Source organism: Astyanax mexicanus, chromosome 13 (genome assembly GCF_023375975.1).
Source record: "Astyanax mexicanus isolate ESR-SI-001 chromosome 13, AstMex3_surface, whole genome shotgun sequence".
Lineage (NCBI taxonomy): Eukaryota > Metazoa > Chordata > Actinopteri > Characiformes > Acestrorhamphidae > Astyanax > Astyanax mexicanus.
Genome location: NC_064420.1, coordinates 6,742,172 through 6,752,323, shown reverse-complemented (window position 1 = coordinate 6,752,323; position 10,152 = coordinate 6,742,172). Strand labels below are relative to the sequence as shown.

The window sequence follows — 10,152 nt, the reverse complement described above, 5'->3', positions numbered from 1 at the left end:
GAGTAGATTTTTAGATGGGTACTTTTACTTTTACTTGAGTAGAATTTTAGCAAAGTAAAGGTAATTTTACTTAATTACAATTACTTTCAGTACTTTTTCCACCTCTGCTAAGACTCACATTCACTGCATGTAAACGCATGCTCCTCTAATGTACAGTGTGTGTGTGTGAATTTCAACAAAACTAATATGAGAAAAGTCAGGAAATAAAGACAGTGTCAGCAGGTAAAGTAAACATTAATACTACATAATTTTAGATCTTCCCAAAGTTCAATTCTGAATCACATTACAGGGTTTAAACATCCACTGCTATGGCTAAAAAAAAAACGTATCTGGTACCGGAACATCAGACTTCTATATTTTCCTTCACGTGCAGAAAGAACTGTTATCTAAAAGGTTGTTTCATGACCTTTTAAGGGCATTGATTAATAAGATTAAGTAAAATAAAAAAATAAAAAAAAGAATGTAATTATTATGTAATTTTTATAAAGAGGGTAAAACTCTTACTTATCTCTCAATTTACTCTGATTATGAATCATGATTCATGTTATGTAAATAAATAAATAGGCTAGGAACTACAAGACAAAAGTGTGAGCAGTAAAGATAAGGTCACCCAAAAGCAGTGTGAAAGACTTGTGGAGAGCATAAAAAAATCAGGGTAATTCCACCATATTAATTTCTGTACTCCTTAAACATTACTATTGTTCTTGTTTCTAAATAAATATGAACTTATTTTCTTTGCAGTGTTTAAGGTTTCAAAGCCCTTGAAAATACCCTTTTCATTATTTTGCATTTATCTGCAAATAAATGTTTTTAAACTACAATATTTTTAATTGGAATTTGGGAGAAATGCTGTCTTTAATTTATAGAATAAAACAACAACATTCAGTTCACTCAAATATATACTTAAATACATAGTCAGGAACTAAAAGACAAAAGTGTCAGCAGTAAGTTAACATTTGAATTGTAGAAAATTCACATTTTTCTATAATGATTTTATGAACTGTTGTTAGCTTTTAAATTCTTGAACTGGCATAGCATCGCTAGTTTTCACCAGAGACCTTAATAATGAGGAGACTGACTCGTGCCTTTTTATATGCAAAAAAGAGCCAATTAGCTTTGCTGCTTGTGTGGAGAGATTATTTTTAAAGTAAATTTTATCTTTTTTTATTTTGTTTGGATTATCTTTGTTTTTCTTTATTTATATGTTTTGTTGAGTGCAGTTTTTTACATTCTAAATCTTAGTATTTTATTCTTTTTACCTAGACATTTTGCACATTTGAATTTGTGCACTTTAAATTGTGTAGTATAAAAGTTAAAAAAACAGCTTAGTAATATTGTGTGAGCAGACTGTCGTTCCAAGCATTTCACTGCAGGTCATACTGTGTATTACTATGTAAAGTCATATGAAAAAGTTTGGTCACCCCTATTAATCTTAATCATTTTTAGTTCTAAATATTTGGGTGTTTGCAACAGCCATTTCAGTTTGATATATCTAATAACTGATGGACACAGTAATATTTCAGGATTGAAATGAGGTTTATTGTACTAACAGAAAATGTGCAATATGCATTAAACCAAAATTTGACCGGTGCAAAAGTATGGGCACCCTTATCATTTTTTTTATTTGAATACTTCTAACTACTTTTTACTGAATTACTGAAGCTGTGTGCTTTTGCACACCTCAGGCGACTCTGTTTGTGGCGTGCTTGCAGAAATGGCTTCTTTCGCATCACTCTCCCATACAGCTTCTCCTTGTGCAAAGTGCGCTGTATTGTTGACCATCTGCAGCAAGATGATGCTGCAGCTCTTTGGAGGTGGTCTGTGGATTGTCTGTTCTTGACTGTTCTCACCATTCTTCTTCTCTGCCTTTCTGATATTTTTCTTGGCCTGCACCTTTTGGCTTAACAAGAACCATCCCTGTGGTCTTCCATTTCCTTACTATGTTCCTTACAGTGGAAACTGACTGGCTAAATCTCTGAGACAACTTTTTGTATCCTTCCCCTGAACAACTATGTTGAACAATCTTTGTTTTTAGATCATTTGAGAGTTGTTTTGATGAGCCCATGATGGCAATCTTCAGAGGAGATTCAAATAGGAGAACAACTTGCAACTTGGCCATCTTAAATACCTTTTCTCATGATTGTATACACCTGGCTCTGAAGTTCAAAGCTCAATGAGGTTACCAAACCAATTTTGTGCTTCAGTAAGTCAGTAAAAAGTAGTTAGGAGTATTCAAATGTATAAAATGATAAGGGTGCACATACTTTTGCAGCGGTCAAATTTTGGTTTAATGCATATTGCACATTTTCTGTTAGTAAAATTGTAAATAGTAAAATATTAAAGTGTCTGAACTTTTTTTTTTGTAGTCAGTGGTGCGAAAAACACAATGACTGAAAGACCGGCGATTACAGAACAACCACCTGACAACTCAAACGGTCCTGTTTTGTAAAGCAGCCAATAGTAAAATCTAAATTTAGCCTAAAGTCAATTCTTTCCAAGTTTAACTGTGTCATGTTTCAACTTAAAAAAAATAGTAAAAATGTTTTACTACTAAAAACGTTTAGAACTGATAAAATAAAAAAAAATTAAAATACATTTAAAGATACAACAGATTTTAGCTGATTGGCTTCATTTAAAGTAAGGTGAAAACTGTGTCATTTCATTTTCGTGCATTTTTGTGGATTTATTTTAATGGTGGAGGAAACCCTAAGCCTGTGTAAAAATCATACTTTTTTTTTTTAACCTACCTTCAAACTGAAATATTTTATACTGGGATTTTATGTGATAGACTGATAGAATAGCAAGTAACTGTGAAGCAAAGAAAAGCATAATACATAGTTTTTAAACAGAAAATGAAAGGGGTATGCCTGTACTCTGATACTACTAAATAAAATCAGTCAGTTTGACCAATTGTTATCAGACTTAACGTAATTAGTAAATAGAGTCCACCTGCGTGTAATTTATTCTCTTCTGTGAAGGTCTCAAATGTTTGTTAGAGAACATTACTGATTAAACAGCATCATAAAAATCAAGGAATACAGCAGATAAATCAGATATAAATTTGTCAAGAACTGTAAAGCACTATTTAGAGAAGCAGCCAAGAGGCCTATGGTCACTCTGGAGGAGCTGCAGAGATCCACAGACCACTTTCCAGATTTTTTAATTATATTATTTAATTATTAATTAAAAAAAAAATTGTATTATGTATTATTTTCTGTTCACTTCACAATTACTTACTACTTTCTGTTGGTTTATCACGTAAAAATAAATAAATAAATAAATAAATACGTTTGTGAGTGTAACGAGAAAAAAATGTGGAACTTTAAAAGGGTATGAATACTTTTTCAACACACTGTAATAATAAGTCGAGATATTTCCACAGGTCTTTCTGCACTGGTTATAAAGAGAGACAGAACTCCAGAACTCTTCAGCGGCTTCAGAGCCACGATAGCAACGTTAAAAAAATATATGCATATGAACTTCACATACATTCTTTTACAAAACGCCAAACGACATTCTGTTTCAGCTGATTTCAGCTGATTTCAGCTGATTTCTGGCATTATTGTGCAATATTTTCCATTCTCAATTCTGAAATCACTATACAAATCACCCTTAAATCAGAGCACGTGATCTAAAGAAACATCTCAACTAAACAACACTGAAATAATAAACGCGACAAATTACAAGTTTTAAATATTTCTTTTCATAGTTTTTTTCTTTTCCATAGTCTTGTTTTACTTATCAAAGGTATTTTTGTTTGAACTATTTCTATATTAAAACTGTAAAACATTTTATGTTTTTTTTTTACTCATTGTCTATAAAACTGTCATTTTATATACACGCACACACACGCACTCACGCACACACTCGCACACACACATATATACCCTTTTGTTTAATGATCTTCCTGTAAATAGGAAGGAGCTGACGGAGATTAAAGCACGTAGGCAGTCAAACAACCCGGCGGAGAAAGAATCTAATCAAACAAACTAAAAACTGTAATTAAAGTATGAAGAGCTCCAGTGATCGTTTGTTAACTCCTCTGGCTGTGTCCAGTCTCAGATCTGAGGCGTTAAAAGTTTGTTTCTCCACTGTTCAAACCTCCTGCTGCAGCTGGAGTTCTTCTAACAAAATCATAATTATCATCATAATAAATAGAACTGCAAGTGAGTCACGGGGTCCAAGCACTTTTAGCGCAACAAGGATCATTGCTGAAAAAATGATTGGCTGATGGCAGCCATGTTTTTTTTTTTATTTAAATATGATATCATTCTCATAGATCCTGATCCATGACATCACATCACATACTACCATCACGCAAAGTTCTGTCAGTCTGTCGATTTTCTGCTTATATATTTTGTTATAGCTCCACCTAGAGGTGCAGTTCCATGTTATGCCAATAATCGTATTTTTCACACTGTAAGACACACTTAAAATTCTTTAGTTTTCCCAAAAATTGACAGTACGCCTTTTAATTTGATGCACCTTATGTATTAATTTTATCAGTCAGGTATTAAGGAGCAGTAAAGCCACTCTGCTGAAGTGTCGCGTTATACAGGAGTTTCAGTTTAGTTCTCCAGCATTGAGACTCGAGGCTGGAGCAGCATTAGCATTAGCCGCTAACTGCACTGAGCTCTAGCTCTTTCACTATTAAGAGGTGAGTATTATCGGCATGTAGCCTGCTGCTAACTCTGGCTAGCACTGCTGGAGCAGTATTAGCATTACCCTCTAACCGCACTAAGCGCTAGCTCTTTTACTATTCAGAGGTGAGTATTATCGGCCTGTAGCCTGCTGCTAACCCTGACTAGCACTGCAGGAGCAGCGTAAGCATTACCTGCTAGCCTTGCTAGCTCTTTTGCCATACAGAGGTGAGTATACCGGACTGTAGGCTGCTTGTTTACTGTGTTAAAACAAGCTAAGTGGGATAAACCGCTAGCTAATATCACCCTGGATTACTAAAACACTCAGGGTTCCTCAGTGTAGCTCTGTCAGGCGGCATTAGTGGAAATCTGGAAATCTAAGCTTACTGTAAATAAATGGAAGTGCTTTATTCACTCAAATAAACAGTTTTTAATAGAGAAATATGTGTAGATGAACATCCAGCACTCGTTTAACTATAAAAGAAAAAGTTTTTTTTTAAGAATTACAGTTTTGTTTACTTAAATTAGCTTAGCTTTACAGGTCCCACCACTGAATTAGAAGGAGAAAACACTCGTTTAACTTTAAACAAAAACGTTTTTTTTTTTCTATTTTTAAGAATTACAGTTTTGTTTACTTAGCTTAGCCTAGCTTTACAGGTCTCACCACCGAATTAGAAGGAGATAATGGCAACACCCCTGTTCCTTACTAGTATCTCATAATGCACCTTATAATTCGGTGTGCCTTATGTATTAAAATAGACCAGAAAATAGACGTTTATTAATTGTGCGCCTTATAATCTGGTGTGCCTTATAGTGCAAAAAATACAGTATCTCGAAATGTAAGTAGGAGGAGCTATATGGTTCTTTAGGCTTTTTTGTAAGCAGGGAAAAAAATATTTAAGTTTGTATGTCAAACAGGGTAGAAGATACAAAACCTTTGCTATAGCGCCACCATCAGGCTGATCGTGCTGAGCTTGGAAGTCTGAGTACTGGGAGTTACTACTACCTGTTCAGGTCTGTAGGACTTATGGATTTGTCTGTGCATTTCGGGTTTTTTTTTTAAGGCAAATAATAATAATAATAATAATAATAATAATAATAATCCGAACAAAAAGAGTTTTTTGCTTGGACCCTTAATAATAATAATAATAATAAATAAATAAAAAGTTGGGACGTCCCGCTCTGAGTACAGGGGAGCTGATAAGAATGCCTCTCCTCCTGGGCCGCGAGGGTCTCCAGTGGGCTGCCTCCATCGTGCAGTCTGTTAGTCTGTAAGTCTGTGTTGGATGATTTAAAGGCAGCGAGGAAGACGGTCCTCAGCTGGACAGAGCCATGGTGTCGATGACCTGCTCGAGTTTGCTGCGCAGCCTCTGCCTCCGAGCCTGCTCATCTTTCTGTAGTGCAGAGAGGATCTGTGTAAACAGAATAATGTGAGACATTAATAAAAATGGGGGTAACATTTTACTTCAACTTCAACAACTGGTTGTAACATTAATAAACATTGTTAAATAGTTAATAAATGTCTCAATTACTTATAATAATAATAATAATAATAATAATATAGAGAGACATTTATGTTTTTTATGTTCCAAACTTGTTTTTGCTATTTTCCATCTAAAATGACTTATACTCAGGCAAAATATGAACTAGGTTTCATAAAGTATTGTTGCTGAAAACACAGAAATATATTAGAAAACACTTATATACTTCTCTGTGCTACTTCTCTGTGCTAGGACCAAAGTGGTAAAACAAACTTCCACTGTGAGTCAGAACAGCAGAGTCACTCGCTGTCTTCACGTGCCGAATAAAGACTCAACTTTTCAAAGAGCTTCTGAATTAATCTTAAAAAAAAAAAAAAAATCTCCTAGATTCTTTTAAACATGATCAAGCTTTGTGTATCTCTTGATCCTCTACAAACTAACTATGGTTATTTTCTAAAGTAAACAATGAAGCACTGTTGTAAGTTGCTCTGGATGAGGGCGTCTGCTAAATGCCTTAAATGTAAATGTATTTCAATGAATCTCCTGTAATCAAAAACTGCTTTTTGAAAAGTGCTTTTCAAAATTGCTATTTGGTTAGATTAGTAGGTTGTGTGGATAATGATTATAGTTCAGTGGAAGTAGAGTCGTTAGTTATTGACTTCAGATCAACGTAAATGTGGTGACAGCCCTAAAGATTAGTTGAGACATTCTGTCATAAGTACTGTCAATTAAAAGCTGATGTCCATAACTTTTGGGATTTGGGGGATTTAGGGCCCTCTCTGGTGAGAATGCAGAAGAATCATTTTAAACTGGACGAGTGTGATGCGGTCTCTTTCCAAAGCGGATGAATCCAATTCCAGGTTATGTTCAGTCAGAGAGAGAGAGAGAGAGAGAGACAGTGTCAGACTCAGCATCATGCTGGTTTGTATCATGGATCATGCTGCTTCCCCATAAGTCTGAGAGAGAGTGTACAGTAGGTCATGCTCTCTCTGGGAGGGTACAGTAGGGGGCGGTCTCTCCCCTCATTACTCCTTATGTAATGTTGGTCAGCACTGACGTCTGCAAGCTGATATTTATCAGAGCTGGGGATCCGGTGCTTTCCACTGAGAGCACTGTGATGCTACCCCAGTCATGCTGCATTAGTGACGGTTGGAAAAGAGGAGGAGGAGTCGGATTCACATGTATTGTGAGGCATTGACTCAAGTCGGATTAAAAACCAGCATCGAATAGAGCCAGACGGCCCCTTGTGAAGTCTCACACGCCTACTGTAACACACTCTGGTGTCACTTCCATTTTCTGCCACTAGATGGCAGTAATAGCTTCTGCTTGGCTGATATATGTGAATGAAGAAGAGATTTAAAAGGTAAAAAAGAGGGAAACTAATGTTTGGTCCTCCCTCCTTCCTCCTTTTTTTTTTTTTTTTCTCTTAATAAATTACTTTATTATTTTTTGGGATTATTTATTAGTTTAATGGTTCTGCCTATCTACTTAATATGTCGTTCTATATGTGTCCAGTAAGTGGCAGTAATGCACCAAATATAGGCGTGCCGACTGCCAAAAAGAAGAAGAACTAGAAAAGGCAAAGTTCGTGAACGAACTTTAAGTTGGCTTGTCAAATAGTTACTAAGTTGTGTAGTGTGTGTGTGGTGTGGAGTGTTTGGAATGTGGTGTGGAGTATGTGTGGTGGAGTGTGGGGTGAGTTGTGTGTATCAGGTGTGGAGTGTGTCTGTTGTGGAGTGTTTGTGGTGTGGTGTGTAGAGAGTGTGGTGTGGTGTGTGGAGTATGTGTGGTGTGGAGTGAGTGTGGGGAGTGGACTGTGTGTCGTGTGGTGAGTGTGTGTGGTGTGGGGTGTGAAGTGTGTGGTGTGGGGTATGTGAGCTGTGGAGTGTGTGTGGTTTAAAGTGTGTGTGGTGTGGGGTTTGTGTGGTGTGGACTGTGTGTGGTGTGTAGAGTGTGTGTGGTGTGGACTGTGGAGTTTGTGTGGTGTGGAGTATGTGTGGTGTGGAGTGAGTGTGGGGAGTGGACTGTGTGTCGTGTGGTGAGTGTGTGTGGTGTGGGGTGTGAAGTGTGTGGTGTGGGGTATGTGTGGTTTGAAGTGTGTGTGGTGTGGTGTATGTGTGGTGTGGAGTGTGTGTGGTGTCTGGGGTATGTGTGTTTTGAAGTGTGGTTTAAAGTGTATGTGGGGTGGAGTGTGTGTGGTGTGGGGTATGTGTGGTGTGGAGTGTGTGAGGTGGAGTGTGTGTGGTGTGGGGTATGTGTGGTTTGAAGTGTGTGTGGTGTGGTGTGTGCGTGTGTGTGGTGTGGGGTGTGTGTAGTGTTGTATTGGTTCTGGTGTGGGTTGTGTTCAGCAGTATCTTCTCCATACAGATACAGTACTGAGGAGCAGGGCAGAGAGGGGGGGCGTGCGCAGGATCGGCTGGTGTGTGTGAGATGGCCAACATTCCGCCCATTCATTCCTATGGGGAAAGTTCGTACGATAATTTTACGAAAACCGTAAATCGTATCGGTGAGATCAGCATATCGTCTGAAACATCTCTGCAAGTTCTGTATGGCTGCGTCCGAAATCGCGTACTTCCATACTAAACAGTATGCAAAAGCAGTATGCGAGATCGGGTAGTGTGTCCGAATGCGCAGTAGGCGAGTTTGAGTACGCGAAAAGTTCCCGGATGACGTACTGCACCGGGAGACATTTTTAAGTATACAAGCCCAGCACACTTCACCCGCTAATATTTCCCACAATCCACCGGGAGCCGCGCTGAGCTGAGTGACCCGTCAGTGAGCGGCGGAGCGGCGGGGGAGAGGAGTGGAGAGAGAGAGAAGTTTATGAGGTGAGGAGATTCAGATATATAAACTGTTTTGGTTGTTTGTGATATCAGGCTGTAAATGAAAGATTTATGAGGGTTAGTTTAAGTTAAAGTAGCGAGTTATAGGGGTGTGGGTTTGTTATTAATGCTGTTGCAGACAGAACATCTTTATTTTCGTATCTGAACTGCTTTACTGAGCAGCGTTAGCCCTGTGCTACTGAGATCAGTTAGCTTAGCTAGAGTTATCAAACTTATCACAACTCTTTATTAATCTTCTGTTCTACAACACCAACGTTTACTAACTCACTACAGCCCTGTATACTGCTGCAGTGCTGAAGAGCTGGGGCAGTTTTAACTTAATACTGATCAGTCTGTATAAACTCATCTGAGAAAAAAGGCTGCTGATATCAGAGAGGCTTTTCAACAGACAGACAGACTGGTTGCCAAAAATCACATTAATAAATTATAACCAAAATCTGACCATTTTATTTAGTTTTATTAAATAGCTAGCTAACCAGCCAGGATGGTAAGACTTTTATGTTGTTCAGAATTTATATTATATTTGTTTAATGACCAAGCTAAACTGTTTTAATCTGTGTGTGTTTCAGATTCAACTATCCTTCCTACTCGAGAGGATGAAGATGAAGAGAGGGAGAAAAATGAACAATGAATAAAAAAAATAAATAAAGCTACTTTAAAGACTTGTCATTCTTGTATTTTGTGAGAAATGTATTTGTGTAAATATGCAAGTGAGGGAAAAATTATATTAAATAAAATAACTAAAATATTTTTTTATTGCCAAATATGATCCCCAGTTTTCCAGAAACTGACTGGTTCTAGCATATTTTATTTACATCAGTAATGCATATATGTTGCCTTTATGTTTAATGCAGTCAGTAAAAGATAATGTATAACAATAAGGATCATGTGTTTACATATTTAGGCTAGAAAAGGAAATTCTGAGGTGAAATGGAAAGGCAGGAATTAATTAACATTTTGGTATTTATCTTTGAAACTTTTTGATAATTGTTTTGTTGCATAAGCTAGTATTATTAATATACTTCATGAATATTAAACAGTCTGTTCATATTTATTATTAAATATTTCATATTTGAGGAAATATTAATTTTAAGTTTTATTTACAGTCAGTGTTTATTAAATAGGACAGTTTGGGGGTTTATTTATTAATAAGAGCTGATTAATGAGGGGATTTTAATGAAATTAATT

At 36.7% G+C, this 10,152-nt stretch overlaps 1 protein-coding gene and 1 long non-coding RNA gene across 2 annotated transcripts in view; one reads left to right on the top strand and one right to left on the bottom strand.

Annotated features, from left to right (window-relative positions):
• Window positions 1-5,707: 5,707 nt before the first annotated feature.
• Window positions 5,708-10,152, bottom strand: part of plxna1a (plexin A1a) — a 208,318-nt gene continuing 203,873 nt past the window's right edge. The window contains exon 32 of the mRNA XM_022677283.2: window positions 5,708-6,052. Within this exon, the coding sequence (XP_022533004.2) occupies window positions 5,957-6,052 (96 nt within the window). The 3' untranslated portion in view covers window positions 5,708-5,956. The remainder of the gene's footprint in view (window positions 6,053-10,152) is intronic.
• LOC111195804 (uncharacterized) lies at window positions 8,391-9,631 on the top strand. Its single transcript, XR_002651833.2, has 2 exons — window positions 8,391-8,949; window positions 9,534-9,631. It is a non-coding gene; the product is annotated as an uncharacterized LOC111195804 (long non-coding RNA).